This window comes from Hydra vulgaris, chromosome 11 (genome assembly GCF_038396675.1).
Source record: "Hydra vulgaris chromosome 11, alternate assembly HydraT2T_AEP".
Taxonomy (NCBI): Eukaryota; Metazoa; Cnidaria; class Hydrozoa; order Anthoathecata; family Hydridae; genus Hydra; species Hydra vulgaris.
In genome coordinates, this window is record NC_088930.1 from 9017501 (window position 1) to 9037500 (window position 20000).

The 20000-nt window shown below is 27.3% G+C and overlaps 1 protein-coding gene across 2 annotated transcripts in view; it reads left to right on the plus strand.

The window, feature by feature from the left end:
• Positions 1-20000, plus strand: part of LOC101239513 (CDK5 regulatory subunit-associated protein 3) — a 71082-nt gene that overhangs the window by 30828 nt on the left and 20254 nt on the right. For both annotated transcript variants that reach the window (XM_065810018.1, XM_065810019.1), the window contains exons 3-8: positions 2769-2869; positions 7382-7430; positions 7596-7684; positions 7971-8060; positions 9156-9292; positions 10741-10930. In XM_065810018.1, the coding sequence (XP_065666090.1) occupies positions 2769-2869; positions 7382-7430; positions 7596-7684; positions 7971-8060; positions 9156-9292; positions 10741-10930 (656 nt within the window). The remainder of the gene's footprint in view (positions 1-2768; positions 2870-7381; positions 7431-7595; positions 7685-7970; positions 8061-9155; positions 9293-10740; positions 10931-20000) is intronic.

Here is a 20000-nt window from a genome sequence, read left to right on the forward strand (position 1 = left end):
AGAGGCCTCCAACTGTTTGTAGAAATTTTAACGCCATTGTCACGGTTGAGAAGTATTGGAGCGTGTTTAATCAAGCATACCATTACATATTCTACCATGTCCTGTTGCACCAGATGCATCCCATATACCTTTTAAAAAGTTTTTTTAATGTGCAATGCATCTCTTTAAAATTTTCTTTTTTGTTTTGCCAATGTATATACTGCCACAAGAGCATGTGAGTTTTTAGACATCAGGATTGCTATTGGGAATTAACTTTGACTTGTTGTTGCATAAGATGTTTTTTAACGTAGGTGGTGTAGTAAAAATTATTCTGACGTTGTAAGGTTTAAGTTCTTTTCTGAGTTTTGGGCCTATTCTTGGGAGCCATGGAAGCTTAACTGTATATTTACTTGTTTCTATTTTACTATAATTTATTTTAGAAAGGTTGTTTCTTTTCTGAATGTAGTTCTTAGCAGTTGTTTCCAGCTTTAATCTATCGTGTCCATTTTCTGCAAACATGTATACTAAAAACTGTATTTCAACATTAAGATACTTTGTGGAACAAATTTTAATGGCACGAGATACAAAACCTTTAAAAACACCCATAACTATTTTTAGATTAACGTTTGATGTAGGTTGTTTTTTTTTTGTGTGTGTATATATATATATATATATATATATATATATATATATATATATATATATATATATATATATATATATATATACATATATATATATAAACATATTTATATTTATATACAGGCCTTGGCAGGAGTAAATAAGTACACGAGCAACGAATTCCTTGTCTAAGATGGCGGTCAATGAGGGCAATATACATTTTTGTGGACTTTTTTGATATTTATATAAAAAAGCTCATGGATAAAATAAAATTGATTTTAGTAATATTTTTTAAACTTTACCCTGTAATTTATTATTGCTCTTTTCTTTAAGAACATCTTGCTATTTGTCTTTATCTTATAAAATATTTATGAAGTATCTTTAATTTAAACAATATTGTTGTTAAAAAAATTATTAAAATTTAAATGTCGTTTGAAAAAAAATTATTTCCTCATTTAAAAAAACTTATACTATTTATTTCTTAAAATTAAAAAACACACATCATCTTGCGTTTGCTTTCTTACAAATTAGTTTTTTTTATTTGAAAGTTTTTCAGAGGTTTTTCATTAATTGTTTACAGGTGAATTTCTGAACGGTCAAAAATAAATAAAAACTATCAATAGTAAAAAAAACAACAAAAAACTGATAACAATAAATATGTTAATCATTTCTAATTGAGGTTCATTCAATGATCAATCTAAAAAATTAATAATAATGGGAAAACTTTAGCTGAAAATTAGTTTTAAAACTAAAAATATCTTTTCATAAATTTGTTGTATAAAGTTTACCAAAAAAATTCTCTAAAAAATTTTTTTCTACAAACTTGATTGTGGTTTACCCTGCAATGCATATATACAGTTATAAGTGTACTTTTGTATTTAAGCACTTTCATAATGGGATGAAAAAATATTTATTTGAAACTCTAACTAAATAAACAAAATAATTAAATGTAAAACAAGTATTTTAATCTTGAATTAAATTTATTAAAAAGAATTTTTTTTGCTTTAACTAGTTTGAAATTTTAGCATTAAAAAAAAAATTAAAAATTAAAACAGAGCTTTTTAATTTTTATAAAATATTTAAATTAAATTTAGTAAAATAAATTTTTAATAAATAAAATTTATTAATATTTAACAATAAATTTAATTTAAACAAAATAAAATTATTAATATTTAACAATAAATTTAATTTAAACAAAATAAAATTATTAATATTTAACAATAAATTTAATTTAAACAAAATAAAATTATTAATATTTAACAATAAATTTAATTTAAACAAAATAAAATTATTAATATTTAACAATAAATTTAATTTAAACAAAATAAAATTATTAATATTTAACAATAAATTTAATTTAAATATAATAATTTTAAAACAAAAAGTAGAAAAATTTATTTAACTATTTTTTATCTATAAAAAAATTCTTTCACTATTGCGGTGAAAATATATTTACAACAGTTACTGCTTAATCTTTACCGAATAATCTATTTGAAAAGACTGTTTAAATAATAATCTAATTAAAAAAACTTTTGGCATAATGTAAATGTGTCATTTCAGCTCAATTCAATTTATGCTCGGCACCGTGTCATCTCAGTTTTTGATGATTTTTGGAATGCAAGCAATTAATGAAAAAAAACTTCACTCCAAATTTTAGTGTCAAGTATTTTCTAAGCTATAGCTAACTGTGTCATGTAATTAGCTTAAAAAGTAAATGGCACTGAAAAAAATAATCAAAAAAGAGATTGGGACTGAGTATCGATATCTCTGAAACCGTAAGGAGTCAGACACTAAAATTTGAAGCGAAGTTTTTTTAAATTAATTTAAGCTAAAATCTAAATAAATCCTAAAAACCTAAAATCATCAAAATCTGAGATGACGTGATGCCGAAAAAAATTTTTTGTAGTTGATTTGACACAGAATGATCCAAATGGCTAAACATGTTAGTGAAATTGCCATTTTCTATGTAAAATTCGAATGGCGTAAAGCTTCTTAACAAGGCCTGATAAATTATGTTAGTGTATTTAACCTATTTTTAATTTTTGACATGTTTTGTAGTTAGAAATTTCAAAAGATTTTATTTACAATTGAAACACTAGTATATAAATATAAATGTTCATTATCTTCAATTTTCAATCTTTATTTTGACATTAAAACTTTTGTTCCAGATATTAATTACTTTCATTGTAAACAAATCATTGAGTTGTTAAAAGAATGTGGTGAAGGAAGCACCAATTTTTTTGGACAATATTCATCTAAAAGGATGAAGGTAAAATTTTATAATCTTAATAAAAAGTTTTTTCCTTGAACAAAATAAGACACTCAATATAATTTTGATAGGTTATTTAACTTAAATGAAACTGAAAACAGCTTATTTTTAATATATCTTTTTGTTATAAATGTTTTGTGTTTTATTTGTGTCATATTCTTTAGTCTTTTATAAAAGCTAAGCAAAGAGTAGTTTAAAAAAAATAAAGAATATATGAAAAAAAAAAAGCTCATGAATTTTATTAGATTTATCTGATATTTTAAGGTATTATCAATCATCACTGATTTGTGTTCTATTTAGGAAAGAATTGTATGAAAAAAATAAAAAAAATAATAATAATTTTCTGCTTATTGTGCCACATAAATATATAGAAATAATTTTTTTTTTTAATTTTTTAACAGTTTTTTTAATTACAGCTCTTGAAATCCAAAGGATTTTAGTCAACACATGAGTACTGTATAAAGTCAACTGCAGTTTTGCAAAGTTTTGCAAAATTTATGTCTTTTCATTGTTAAAAGGTAAGACCTGAAAAAAAAAAAAACCAATCCATGATTTAGCAAAATAAATTTATCTACTACTTTATGACATTACATACAAGCTTTGTATCATCGTTTCTAAGTATTAATGTTTCTTTGTGTCAAAACTGACATTTTTTTAAAATTATTTGTATAAAATAAATGGTAATCTAGATAACACAAATACTGTATAAAAATACTCATTGTTATATGCCAAAATCAAAAAAAAAAAAAGTAAATAAAAGTGCATTACTACTTTAATCACTTTCGAGAGCAAGTCAACCAACTTTGAAGACTAGCATTTCTTGCCCAACAGGCAAATAACAAAAGTAATGTTTGTCCAACCAGGTTATTTTGTGTAAACATTGTTGTAAAACATGACATTTTTTTTCATAAAACCCAGGAAAATAAAAATTATCTATCATAATTGCTTTAAATAATATACTTTCAAGATATTTCAAGATCGTGATTTGCAATTGTTTCATTAACCCCTCTTGCTATGAATTGTCTATAATAAAATTAAAACATTATTGATTGCGAAAAATTATAAAACAACTTTATTATTATTCATTAAAATGTATTGCCAAAACAGAATGTTTTATTACAATTTAATACATGTTGATACATTTAAAATAAATGTGATTAGCAAAAAATATGAAATCCTATAGTGTTTCATATTTTTGCTTTAATAAAGAACATTACTTTGTTTTGAAATGTGTTTAATAATAATAATAATAATAATAACAATAATAATAATAGTAATAATAATAATAATAATATGGATCTCCATGTGTGCTAAGATAAGTTTTTTTTATTTCATAAATAAACATGAAATAAAACATATTAAACATGAGAACATAAGTTTTTTAGTTATTAAAAAAAAAAAATTATTTATCAAGATATTAACAAAAACATTTCAGCTTTTTTGTTTGTTTATCATCTTGTTTCTGTTTTGAAGCCTAATTTTAAGCTCACAATTCTGAAAAGTTTTTTTTTTTTTTTTTTTTTGTTATAAAATTTTCTGGTTAAATTAATAAATGATTGCATTGCATTTAATTTTTTTAATTTGTCTTTGGTGGCTATAATAAAACATTTGCACTGAGTTTCAGTTTATAAAGCGTTCAAGTTTTTGACTGGATAGTTTTAACAAAATGAAAAACGTAATTAAACTTTTATAAAACTGAAATTTTTTTTTTTATGTTAAATTAAATTTTTATAAGGCTTTTCTTGAAAAAGTCTTAATTTTTCTTAAAAAATACCTAAACCTACAAACCTTTGTTTTCCACGGCAATCAACAAATCAAATTTTTTTGAATTATTTTTCACTAAATCCAAAAATAAAATGTTGTTTTCTGTTTTTAGATTTTATTAGAGAAATTTGTTTAAACTTTCTGGGTCAATTAGATTTATACTGCAATAATATTATTATTAATATTATTTAAATAAAACAAAGCTTAAAAATTGTGTAGTTTTTATATGGAATTAAACATTTTGTATAGAGGTTTAGTGTCTAATTCAGGATTCTATGTTGTGGGTGGTTGTTCACAAAATGTGCATATTTTCACTACCCAATAAAGAATATAGTTTTTTTAATTAATGTTCTTATTATAATTTCTTGCTTTTGTAATCAATGACACAGTTAAGAAGTTTCTTTGAATAATTAGAAGGTGAGAATGATGTTTTTGTATTTCTCCCAGTATGTTTTGAAATTTGAATTAGGAGCCTCTGTTGCTTGTTCACTAAATTGACCAAGGCTGGTTTTCGTTACTTCAATGATTAAAAACAGCATATACTCTATGTGTGGCAGAAGTAGAAAAATTAATGTAGCTTGCTTGAAAAAGTCTTACCTTTTTTTTTCAAAATCAGGAACTAAATCATTGCCAAAACATAGTTCAATAATGTCTATGAACAAAACAAGGGTGTGGAACAATTAAATAGATTGACAGAAGCTAACTATGTGAGAAAGTCATAACAGAAAGTTCTTCAATGAATTTAATCCTCATAAAAGCTTCATGCAATTGTTACTATTAAAAGCCCCCCACCCCCCACCCCTATTTTTGAACAATTAAAAAGTTGATTTTAATTGTTCAAAAATAATTGTTTTTCAAAAAAAAAAAAAAATTTTAAATAAGTTTAAAAATAAATTTAAAATTTATTTTTTTTATTATAAAACTATCCATTCATAACTTTATTAGGTCTAGAAGAGCCCAGACATTTGAATTGGTTACTGGTGTGTCTTGCCCAAGTACAATAATGATTTGTTATTTGATACAGAATGTTTTTAATATCTGAGGAGATATTGATTTAAGTTTCATTAAACACAAATGCAAAACTTTATCTAATCTTTCTTATTAAAGATAAATGTGAAGTTCACTTTCGAAATGATTCACCTCCATTTAATCCTAACTTCACAATTGATGAATGGTTTGACTTTCTACATATTGTGATAATTTCACAGATCACATTTTAGGCTATTACAGTGAACAATTTGACACAGAAAATTATCATTGAGCAACATTAGGTTTGTCTCATCTTTTTTCTATCTTCAACAAACTCCTGCTGAAAATCTAACTTTACTATTCTAATAGAACTAAATTAATTTAAGGTTGATCCTGGTGAGATCCTTAGAGTTCGATCATTTTTGTGTTATAGTACTTCCCTAAATCCATACTTTAAGAAGTTAATAGTTCTTTAAACAGTCAATGTAAAGCTAAAGGGTCTATAGTTAAAATATAAAGAAAAATATGAAGATGGTAATTTTTATTAAAGTAGTATGAAATATATAAATGTAACTCACCTCTTTTAAAAGGCATTTACTTGACTGAGTTTGATAATTCCATTAGCAAAAGGATCTTTGGAAACAAGAGCTCATGATGCAACTTGTTTAGCTCCTACAGGATCTCTATTTGCTATTCATGACATGTTTCAGGTGTTACATTGACAAGGATGAAAAATGGATAAACATATGGTGCGTCATATTTTAACATTTTGAACTGTCGATTGATTATTTTTTATTGAATCATGGAAAATGGTTTGTTTAACAACTCAAACTCCTTAACAAAAAGTGTTTTTTTATATTTTACACTAAATATAACCATAATGACAAAAACACTTACATAAAGATCTTGTAATAGTCTTGTAATAATCTTGTAAATCTTGTAATAGTCGAAAATCTTGTAAAAAGTTTTCTATGCCTACATTAATGTAGGATATTCAAATCATTTTAGGTAAACACCTACTGATATATCTAATCAATATTTTGCTTGAAAAAAAATACCTAATAGTATATCTATTCCTTAAAAGAGTTTTTATAAGATGTTTTGTTAGTGTGTAGTCCTTCAGGGTGTGAATAGTAATAGCCATATATATTGAATAATAATAGTGACATAGTTGACAATAATAGTAACATATATAGTGAATAATAATAGCCATATATAGCCATTATATAGATACAAACAATAAATTGTTTAAATCATTAATTTAAAAACAATAATTTTTTTCCTTTGTGTATTTTAAATAAGGTGGAATAAAAGTTATTTCATTTAGATAAAATACCAAAAACAAAATTTAAGATCTTTTTTTTAACTATTCAAGAATAGCTTTTAATTTTGGTGTTTTTAAAAATTTTGGTTGTTAAAATATTAATAGAACAAATTATTTGACTAATTATTTGACAAGTTCAGATTTTATTATTGTTTTGTAATTTATAATGTAATTTATCACCAAAAATAATGTTGTTATTCACCAAAAGTAATGTTGTTTATCACCAAAAATAATGTTGTTTATCCCCAAAAATAATCTATAGAATGAAAACTAGAGGTAATGTTAAAAAATTGATGTCATTTTTGGATTTAACAAGAAAATTACTATGAAACAGTTGTAATCTTTTTGGCGCCAACATTTGTGGGCTTGTGTAAGAGATTGTAATGATGATTTGCATCATTTCATAAGTTCTAGTTTTCTATTTTATTAATTTTATATTTCAAATATATTTTTAGGATTGGCAAGATATTGTACAACTTTACACCCATGAAAGTGTTTACTTAGGTTTTTATTTACTTATTTGAAATTTTATCTGATTTAGGTATATACTGTATAATTTTTTTTTTAATAAACTTTTTCCTTACTTGCTTATTTATTTTTTTCTTTATTACTACTTACATATTTCTTGTTCTCTTGAAGCACCTCTTGGTACTTATTATTAACTTTTAGCTGAATCAGCAAATATGCTGATACGAAATGTAAACTTTGAAATTCCAGCATTAAAACGTCAGATTGGCAAATGTCAGCAAATACAACGAGTAAGATTCTCATTGATGTTTTTGTAAGGTATCTGTTGTTGTAAGGTTATTTTTAGGGTAATTGTTGTTAGGGTAACTGTTGTTAGGGTAACTGTATTTGTAAAAAAAAACTTTAATTTTATCTGTTATCTTGTAAAGTTATTTTTATGATATCTTTAGTTTTGCAGTAAACTTTTAGTTGAGGAATATACTGGCCTATATATAACAGTATTTTACTGACTATATAATATTTTAAAATGAATTTTTTTTTTTAATTCTTTTTAATAATTTTTAATAATTTTTTTAGGATTGTTCTAGAAAAATAAATGAATGCACAACCAACTCTGCATATTTTATGGATAAATATAAAACAATTTGTAAGCAAATAGGAATTAAGGTGATTGTTTTTTAAATTGGTTTTAAATTAATTTGAGAGTAATTTGAAAAAATTAAAATAATTATTTGAGAGTTAGTGAGTCAATTTATGTAAATGGCAAGGTCTAATACTTAGAATACATATAATTAAAAAAAAAGTTGGATACATGAGGATGTTGGCTATATATTTTTAATTCTTTATTTTAATGTATTTTTTTATTCTTTTTCTAGTCTCTAGTTTGAATTCACATTCTTAGAAGACCTGTTTAAATATTGGTTATCTATATTTTTATAAATTCTCAAAAATTAATTTAAAACTAGCATAAAGTATTTCTTCAAAAGCTGCAGTTGATTTGTTTCCTCATCTTTTCATGTATACATCCCTATTTTCTTTTATATATTTTGTTATCTTTTTTCCAAAATCCGTTTTAAATATTGGGTCTCTGGCATTTTTCATGGCATTTTTTTTTTTTTTGCCAATTTTATCTGTGCATTTTCTCATGGTTTGATGTTGTTTTTGGGGCTGAGTTGAATTACTTTCAGTGTCTTTTTTTTTCTTATTTTTTTTTTAATTTTTAAAAAAGAAGAAAGTAAAATAGAGCAAATTAAGAGTTTAATAGATTTAAGCATGTTTGAGTAAAGAAAGGGAAAAAAAAAAGACAAAATATGTTGAAGTAAATTTTATATCAAGTTCAAAATCAAGTATATATAATTAATGTATAAACTACATGCATCTAAACTCTTTAAAGTCTCTATCTGGTTTATATATTTTCTAGATAAAGAATTTCATATATTTTGATTTTATTTAGATATAGTCATAGATTTCATTTTGGTGCTTTTAAAGTCAAGTGCCACTTTTCATATCCATACTTTTCTCTGCTTTTCTACTTACTAATATTTTTTATGTTTGTTAGATTTTTTGTTGTTGTTATTTTGTGTGTGTGTGTGTGTGTGTGTGTGTGTGTGTGTGTGTGTGTGTGTGTGTGTGTGTGTGTATATGTGTGTGTGTGTGTATATATACCTGAAGATTAAAAAATCATATATATATATATATATATATATATATATATATATATATATATATATATATATATATATATGATTTTTTAATCTTCAGGGTATAAATGTAAGAAAAGAGCTTTTAGAACAAGTAAACGAGTTACCAGGTATATTTGGATCTATAACAGAAAAGCTGAAAGAAATATCTGATGCTTTGAATTTTTACAGAGCTTTTGTAAAGTTTATCACACAAAGGTATTAAGCTTTTATACATAATACTTAACTTTTAAATAATAATATATAATGTAACATTTGCTGTCACACTGCTTTTTTTTAAACATGCATTTATACAGAAAAATCTAAATGTGTGTTTAGACAAGCTGTGTGACATCATACTGAAATAGCCTGATGCTGGGGGCTTCAGTGCATACATTGATTATCTTATCATGGTGTTAGCCAGGAATATATTTTTTACCACATTTTTGCGATATTGGGATTTGTCATCGTTTTACAACAAAATATTGCAAATTTTTATTGATATTGTCCTATTACTTTCAAAAAAAACACCATTCAAATTTGGGAATTTAAAACCCATTGGAAATTCTGCGTTATACACGGTGCCATTGGATTGGCTAACATCCTGCTTATAACCTACTGCTGCAAAGAAGTGCCACTATATCAACTGAGAATTTGGGCTGGGATGTTTGTTTCTTTCATTAATCTTCTTTTTCTGAAATTTTGAATTAAAGCTTTTTCTATTATTACTAAAACATGTTCAACACTTCCGGTTTTTAATGTCCCATTACTAAAATACTGAAACTATTATTACTATAACTGGCAATCTCTTTTGAGTTCTAATCAAGTTTATTTATTTACAACAGTTTTAAAAAGACGCAGTTTAGTCCTTACTCAAAAGTTACTTGGTCTTCTTTTTTTTCCCTTGGTTTTTAATAATGATAAAACATCTATTCATTTTATTCAATATCATACATCTTCTGCATGTTTAATGTGTATTCTGTTGTTCCGTACTTTCAATATTTTCTGTTTTTTCTGTCTGATGTAAACTTAAACTTACTATTTTTTGTGCATTGTTTTTAAATTTTTTTTTTTATTTCTGTATTTACCTCTTTACGGCCAAAATCTGTATTAACTTTCTAAAGCCATTACATTCAAGAAGGTTACTTGTATATATATATTTTAAATGTTGTTACAACCCCTTGAACTCTAAAACATGAACCTTGACAAACAAGGCTACTGCACAGAGAAGCAAGTTGTTCAAATGAAGTTGAAATGTAGTCCACTAAAATAAAGTGCTTTGTATGTTTTGTCTTTTCCATTTTTGTCTTTATATTGTAAACATAAAAGCATTAAATAGGACATCACATTCATGGTTTTGTGCTTCTTGGTAGTTTAATGTACCTTTGTAAAAAGTAAGTTTTTTGAAAAGTGACTTTCATTGACATATGTAAGATTTGAGAATTTGCTGACATACCATACATGGTTATATGACATACCATTTATGGTTGATAGCTTAGTTTAATGATTTTCTTTCGTTTTTAGGACGTTTTTATCATATTTTTTTATTAAGATAATAAATAATAATTGTTATCAAGAAAAAATATCTGTGAAAATTAAAAACTATTTATATATTTTGATAAAAATATATATACTCTTTAAACATCTTGATAAATGTTGATTTTTAGTGAGTTTGTTGTCGTTGAAAATATATGCTCCATGATACATTTTTTGATGGTTTATGGTAATGTAACTGTATACCAATGGAAAACTGGTGAGGTGCCATCAAAAGTTGTAGATTCTTTAAAATCTGTAGATATGGATGAAATGATAAAGTTGAGTGAGGGTTCTATTACTCAAGAAGACAATCAAGAAGAGGTTTTTTTTTTTTTTTGAAAATCATATAAATATTAAACTGTTGTGGATATAAATTGATATACATTTTCATTTATATCAATCATTTATTTATTCTTTTTATTTATTATATACTATTCTGCTCGTATTGTTTATTTGTTATTACTATTAATTTATTTTTTTTTGATTTTATGTTTTTTGTTGTTAAGCTTGTTATTGCTTTATTTTATTATTGATAATATTAATTTTTATTGTTTAACTATATTTTTTTTATAATAAATAATTTATTAATATAGTGTAACAGTTAATTTATTATTGTTTAATTTTTATAATTTATTAAAATTATTATAATTGAGTAATTTTCAGTTTTTGTAATTTTTATGCACTTTACCATTGTTTTTTTGTTTTTTTTGTACAGACATTTTCATTTGAAGTTTATTATTGAGTATTTTAATAATGTTTAAAATGCCTGTTGTATTGTTATATTGTTTTACTTACTGTCATTGTAATAACGTTTAAACTTTCATTGAGAAAGTATATATCAATATCAGTTCAGGTTATTCTGCTGCTGGTAACATGTAACCCAGTACAACCTGTTTCATGTCCTGCTGCATTGTAGATGCTTTAAACTGCTGTTAAGTAGCATTAAAGCTCTACCATGTTACCATATTATTCAAGTTTTTTAAACGGTATTTATGGTCAAAAGTGTCAAAAGCCTTAGATAAGTATAATATAAAGATGCCCAAAGTAAATACTGACTTTTCAAATGAATCATTTATACTTCGCATAAGTTGAGTAATTGCATATTCATTAATTTCTTTTGAATCGTAAAGTTAATAAAAACAAGATGATTAGATATTAGCTTTTTTTGACAAAAGCAAGCCAACTCTGGCTTAACACACACCCCCACCCTGCCTTGATAAAAATACTCTTTGGATAGAAAAAAGACAGAGAGTAATACAAGTAAAAACTATTAAAATTTAATAGACTATTTATGATTAGTTGTTGCTAATAAAAATAAAATAACATTTACAAATAAAATTTTTGAATCCATCAAAAAAAGTTCTTCGATTGCCTTACATGCTGTTGGTTTAACTTTGATCTTTGCGAGAAGTCGTTAAATGCATCCAGTTATTGTCTTGTAGAAGGCCTTTTACCTTGTCTTGAAGAAAAACTTAAGGGGTAAACTGGTTTTATCTGCTGATCAGCTTCGCAGCCCTTCATCGTGTATTAGGCTGGCATAGATGTAATTATAGTACATTGTTTCCAGTTTAGGATGTTAAATTCATTGCATTGATTGATCACTCATTGCATGGGTTTTGCTTGTGATCAATCACTCATTGTCATGGGGTTTGTTGTGGAAATGCCTGAATCCAAGAACTTCTTGGATTCAGGCATTTCCCCAACAAACAAACCCCATGACAATGAGTGATCGATCGCATTGTGCTGCTGCAGTTTCCAATCATAACCATTACTTTCATATCTATCGCCAAAACAGTTCTCCATAAAATAGACATCTGTTTACTATTGCTAGAAACCATTGTAAAATGGTTTATTAATGCCACAGCCTGCTATTCTCAGGTCACAAAATCTTGTACTTTATCTCAAAAATTGGGCTCCAGAGAATTCCTCCTCTCTTGCATGGTTCAGAAATTTTTACCACCTAAAGACAAAGCTGAATTGTTTGCTAAGAACTTTTCATCAATCTCATTTCTTAATTCTACTGATCACATTCTACCTGATATTGCTAACAAACAGGTTGATCCATTGCTTGACATTCTTATCCTTCCAGCTTCTGTATCTAAAGTGATTTCCTGCTTAGACTCTTCTTTAGCTTGTGATCCGGACAAAATACCTATTATAGTCTTGCATAAGTATTCTTCGGAACTGTTGTCTGTAATTTCAAAATCATTTAACAAGTGTTTATCAGAGTCATGATTTCCAGCCTGCTGGAAAGGTGTATCTATGTCTGTTTTCTCTATTTTCAAAAATTCTGAAGAGCGATCTGACTCATCTAACTACCGTCCCATTAGTCTTCTTCCTATCATAAGCAAGGTTTTTGAGTCTTTAATTAACAAGCACTTAATCTCTCATCTTCAACCTAATAACTTACTTTCTGATCATCAATATGAATTTCTATCTTCTTGTTCTACTGCTAATTTGTTTGCTGTAATAACTGATAAGTTTTATCATGCATTAAATAGATGTGGAGAGGGTTAAGGATATAGATCTCAACATTTCTAAAGCCCTTGATAAAGTTTGGCATGCTGGACTTCTCCATAAGCTCTATTCTTTTGGTGTATCAGGCAACATCTTTATGGCTATTAAATCCTTCCTTCCATACCTTCCTTAAAAGTTGTTCTTGATGGACAGTACTTTTCTTCATTTGCTGTACCTTTAGGGGTTCCTCAAGGTTCTATCCTTGGCCCTATACTTTTTTAAATTTACATTAACAATCCCCAATTTCTCACCTCTATAGTGGCATTGATTGCTGATGATACTACCATTTATTCTTGTCTTGATAAGAAGCTAACTCTGATTTCTTGGAGGGGGCATTGAAAAAGATCTCACTTCTGCGACAGCATGGGGCTTTCAGTGGCTGGTGAACTTTAACTCAGATAAAACTCAATTTTTTACAGCTAATCATTATTGCAACAGTCTAGATTTTTCTACATTTATGAACGGTAATGTACTTAATGAGTCATCTTTCTTTTGTCATCTACGATTAACTCTTCTGATCTTTCTTGGAAACTATGTATCAAGTTTATTGCAAAATGAGTATCTGCTTAGGTTGCATCTCTTTATTGTGCTCAACAATTTCTTACTCTGGATTCTATCCTTAATCTCTATAAATCTCAAATCCTTCATTGTATAGAATACTATAGCCATATCTGGAGCGAATCTTTGAAAGATGCCCTTTATTTTATAGACAAGAAGCAAAAACACATTGTAAGCATTATTGGACCTGCTCTTGCAGCCATTCTTCAATCATTGTAATACCACTATAATGTTTCTTTTCTTTCTCTTTCCTATAAATACTTTAATGGGTGTTGCTCTAAAGAGCTAGCGTCTCTTGTGCCAATTACTAAAATTCATTATTGTGTTACCAGTTATTCAATTAAGTCTCATTCTTTTATTGTAACAATTCCTATGTGCTCCAAAAACTTTTATTCGCATAGTTTTTTTTCTCGAACATCAGTTCTTTGGAATTCGCTCCTATCATCTTGTTTTCCTGATTCATATAATTGGCAATCTTTTAAGTTGTGTGTTACTTGTTATCTTGCTTTATAAACCTCATCTTTTCTCTCCAAATCACTTCCCACTCTAATAGTGGTTGCTTGCAGCCTTGTTGGAATTGGAGATGTTTAAAAAGTATATATATATATATATATATATATATATATATATATATATATATATATATATATATATATATATATATATATATATATATATATATATATATATATATATATATATATAACAATGTTTATGGTTTTTGATCTACCCATGAAAATAATTCTCATAAGGATTATTTTGGAGTTTTGTTGCTTTTTAGGGAGGAGAGTTGATATTTCTCAAAACTTTTGTTTGAAGATTAACCTATTACTAGTACCTAGTAGTCTATTATGTCTATGTATTATGTACCTAGTAGTCTATTAACTAGTACCTAGTAGTCTATTATGTCTTTGATCTTCAGATTAACTTGCAAAGAAATGAGCAATTTTTTTTTCATTACAGTCATTTGTTACTTGCATGATTTTCACGAACTGAACAAACTTTTTGTAGTTCTCCAAATCATCCAGCAGCCTAAGTTTCAAAATCTGACCCATGCAAGCAATGTTCAGAAATTTAAGTTTAAGTTTACTATCAGAGTACCCCTAAAAAGTTAATAAAAATAGTAATATGGTTGTCTTGACATTTCATTTTCATCATCAGAAAAATCTGAGAGGTATCATGTTTTTAGAAAATTAACATTTAAAATCTGCCGAAAAGTTATTTTAAAGGTAAAATTTATTAAAAAATAAAATGCACATGTAAAACTAACTTTTCAAAGCAAACTTTTCAAGCTCTGTAATTTTACTTTAAGTAGTTTAAAAAATATTACATCTGCTTGAAATTAGTTTAGAAACATAGTACTAGGGTCACTATTTATATTTCGGGAATAGGAACAAAAACAAATAGTTAAGCTGCGAATATATTTTTATTGTTTTTCAAAGTACTCGCCGCGATGATTGATACACTTTTGCATGCACTTAAACCAATTTTCTAACCATTTATTCCATTCCGAATCAGGTATCTCCAAAACATGATTTTTGAACGCTTCAATAGCTTTTTCGGACGATGAAAATCGTTGACCACGCAGTTTATTCTTCATGGATGGGAACAAAAAGAAATCATTGGGTGCCAAATCAGGGCTGTACGGCGGATGACCCATCAATTCGATGTTTTGAGTGCTCAAATAGTCTCTTGTTTGAGCCGATGTGTGAGAGCTTGCATTGTCATGATGAAGAATAATCCAACGTCTCTTGTTTGTTTTCCTTATTTCACCAAAGATTTCTGGTAATCAGATGGTTGCGTACCAATCCAAATTTACTGTTCTACGATCCTCTAGAGGCACTGTTGCAATATGACCAGTTTTTCCAAAGAAACGAGCTACCATTTTCTTTGAAGTGCTTCGTGCGCAAACAACTTTTGTTGGATTTGGTTCATCTTGGAACACCCATACGGTTGACTGCTGCTTACTTTCGGGCTCATACGAATATATCCTAGTATGTCACACAATGCTGTGGCTATTTCAAAACATTTCTTTAGGGCTTCAATTTCTTTAAAAAATATTTTACTGGGTATTACTAATATATAATAACATTGTGTAATAAATACCAAATTAAATGTCTTAAAAATAAATTGTATTCAATATTTTATTCTTTTTAAACGTTATTTCAACATGATTTCAATATTGTTTCAGCTAAATATGTTAAATGGCTTATAGATTCTGCAAACTAAAGACTTAGTTCTTTTGCTTTATGTTTGTTGCTTTACTGAATGACTGCAAACCTGTTTATAACATTTTTCATCTTTGAATGGCAAGAATCGGATATCTGCTCATTAAACTGTCCAAGAGAGAGGAGACTCACATCAACAAAAGCTACCAGATGAGCAGTTACACCATGTACCTTCCAGGTAACTGTGAGCTGTTTACCTAAAAACTAAATAAACATACTATTAAAATGTAAATCAATAACTTAGATTAAGATTTTTAAAGAACACTCCTATTGCTTCTCTGCAAGTCTTGCGCATCCTTTTTGAGTAAAACTTCTAATCAAAACTGAATAGTTTGGGTCTAGTTTATAGCCAAAGATACCATGAACAATCTTTTTAAACTTTCTCATTGTTCCCTAGAGAGAGTACAGTTCAACAGGTGTTATCAACTGAAATCAGTCACAAATTTTAGATATCTTTCTACATAGGTTTTCTTCATATGTTTCTCTGTGGTACCCTTTCCGAAAGGCATCCAATGCTCATTACCCAATTTGTAAATCCAGGCCAAAGTTGCATTATAAATGATGCCATATGGTTAGCAAACCCCATCAGAAGGTGAAGTTCTGATAACAAAACTTCTTATTATAGTTAGGGATTTGTCTTCTATCTTGAGCAGACAAGGATGGTATTCTAAATATATGAAAATGATAATTTGTTATCATAAACGATGAATTTGGGATAAATGATACAATTTAAATTTATTACAATGTGCTATGTACTTGTTTATTGAAATACAGATACCTTATATTCTTTCATACTTTTCAATAAATATCCTGCAGATGAATACTTTTTATAGTTAACATCTAACATCTAAGACTGAAATGTTCTAAGCTCTCCAGAAAATAGTTCAGAAGAACCTTTGCAACAAGCACAGGTATGTATGTATATTTTCCTCCATAAGCCTATAATTTTTACATAAAAGGTAATTAAGTTCAATATATTATTGAATAAATAAAAATATATCATTGAGTGAAAAAAATTCATTTCTTAAAATAGTACCTGCACCATATGTGGAATAATTATAAAACATCATGTCAAAATTCCTAGCAAAATGTTGATAAACTTCATATCAGAAGCCAATGAGTATTTGCATTCATGCAACTTCAATCTCTCAACAAACCTTGCCATATTTGAATGATTCTCACAGAGCTTTTCACAATAGGCTAAAACAAGTGATGAGTTGGTCTCCAAGTGTGTTCCTCTGGAACTGCTATCTTCTGCCCTATCTTTATTAGGGTCAAACACATTTACCATAACCTTCTATGATCCTCCATCTATAAATATATATATATATATATATATATATATATATATATATATATATATATATATTATATATATATATATATATATATATATATATATATATATAGATAGATAGATAGATAGATAGATAGATAGATATATTTATATATGAGGTAGTGATATAGTGGTATATGTGGTAGTGGTGTAGTGGTAGAGCGCTTGCCTTATAAGCGAGAGTTTGATCTCCACCACATTCCTGATAGTACCAGGCTCAATTTGTTTCTCCATGCAGCAGCCTTGTTTGTTGAGGTTCCTGTTTCGGAGTTGTAGAGTTTAAAGAGGGTTTTAACCACAAAAAGTAGCCTGCTTGACTGTAGTGGCCCTCTCGGGGAGGTAAATAATTCAAATATATATATTTATATACACACACATAATATGTCATATTTATAATGCTTTTAAAACAATTAATAAAATTAAATAATTCTATTATAAAATAGAATTTAACTATTATAGTTACCTGAATCCATTCCTTTACAAATCCATTCAAGCCTTTACAAAATTATATTTTGACTTCTGCCCTCTATATTCCATTACAAAATCAAAATTTAAAGGTATTACAATACCTTTAATGTAAACCTCTTTTTACTGTGACAGTGTTGAAAGTCTAATGGTTCAGAAACATGAAAGTTAGAAGGTTGTTTACTTTTTTTCATCTTGGGCTTTTTTCATGTTTTACTCAAACTTGACACTACTTTTTTGCGACATTTTTAACATTTGGTTGCACTTTCTGGGATACCAAGTGTAACAGGAATACTTTCTTCCTTAATATTAATATAATATATTTTAAAATAAGATAATTATTTATTTTTAAAATCTTTTTCATTATTAATTTTATTGAGCTCATAGATTTTGCTCTCACCACTTCTAAAAGAATAAATTTCTTTTAGAAGTGGTGAGGCTACTTGTTCCTTTACTTTTTTTGAAATTTTAGAAATGCTCTCAGTAAGATTTTTGCTTGTCCTATAAGGTGAATATTTGTGGGAATTACCTTTAGCAAATTCACATAAGCTTGTTTGGCAAAGTTTCAGTGTTGAACTAGACCGCTGTTTCATACCTTTAATAAAAAATCTATTTCTTGCTAGACCTGCATATACTGCATAATGTTAAGTAGTCTCTAGAAGTTTTCAAGCATTTTATATAAATAAATAAATCATTATTTTTCCACTTTTGAGTAACTGAGCCTGAAACACTTTTACAGAGATATAAGTTTTTCTTACAACTAGGGCATAATCCTGTAGGGTAGGCAAAAACTTTCAGTTAATACTTGGGTTTACAAAAAACTAGATCTTGCAAATTTGTATTCACTGGATTGCATTTGTTGTTTTTTCAAAGCAGCAACAGTAGATGATCTTTTGAAAAAGTTTATGATCTCGTTTAAAATTATATTTTCCACTCTCCTTAGAAAATTTTTTATTACTTTTTTTATTACATTTTTTTTAACTTTTTTGGGGTACTCTGAGAGTAAACATAAACCTTAAATTTCTGAACTGTGCAAAAGAGGAGGAACAACAAATTTCCCCTTATTATAGACAGTTAAAGATTCTCCTGAAGTCTCTAGAGACTAATCATTGAGATAAAATACGAGGTTTTGTGAACTAAGAGTAGCAGGCTTTGGCGGTTGACAAAAACTTTTTACAATGGTTTAAGGCAATAATAAACAGATGTCTGTTTTCTGGAGAGTTGTTTTGGCAATAGATATGGAAGTAATGGTTACCATTAGAAATTGCAATAGCACAATGAAAAGAAAATTATGGAGAAGAGTGAGATTTGGAATTGTCAAGAGGAAATAAAGGATTCCATAGCAGCCTAAATCCAAGAAGTTACATAAAAAGCACATTTGTCAGCAAGAAGACAAAAGATTTCTACCCAAGGGCCATCCCAAAGAAAATTACAGAAAGAGTTCCAGTCAGCTTACAATGATAGGGGGATTTTGATGATGAACAATAATGAGATTATAGTTTTAGAAAAATCATGATCAGAAGCACCCAAGAGTGAATGTGGAGAAATAAGCACTGACTAGGAACAGAAGCAAGACATAAGTTGAGTAGAGAAGGTAAATAATTCGAATTATATGAAAAGCGAGTTGGAAGGTTGACTATTTGTGTTAGAGATTGAGAAAGGCAAAAGTTGGCCTTAACACCTTCGGAGTCACTGACACTAAGCCAAGCCATTCAGTGTGATGAACATTAAAGTCACCAACAACAATGATATTGGCTGAAGGATAAAGCGAAAGGATTTTGTCAATTTGATTAGAAATAACATCAAAAAGAATGCAGTTTTGAGATGAAGGTGTATGATATAGAATAAAAAGAAAAGTGATAGAGAATTTAACTATTGGAGTCTTCACAAACTTAAGGGAGATAACCATTAACACTACGATTACAAGATGAGACAGATGAGCTTAAATTAGTCTCACAAAGAGCAAGTAGGTCTGGTCAACATTGTAAGAGATAAGACTCAGCAGAAGAAAAATTACTTCAAGACCATGATTATTAGTGAATGATAGGTTTAGAGAGCTTGGTGATGATGATGGTTTTTGTATTTTATAGTTTTTGATACATTTTTACTCATTTTTGGATTTGTTAAAAACTTGACTCAAAGCACAGATTATACTCAGTACACTATTTAATACTCCAAGCAATTTCCAATTTTATTTAATAGTCTAAGCAATACTCCAAGGTTTGTTGAATCTTGAAACCAAATATTTAGAACTCTAACATGTTGGTTCACGTTTCCATTCATTGAG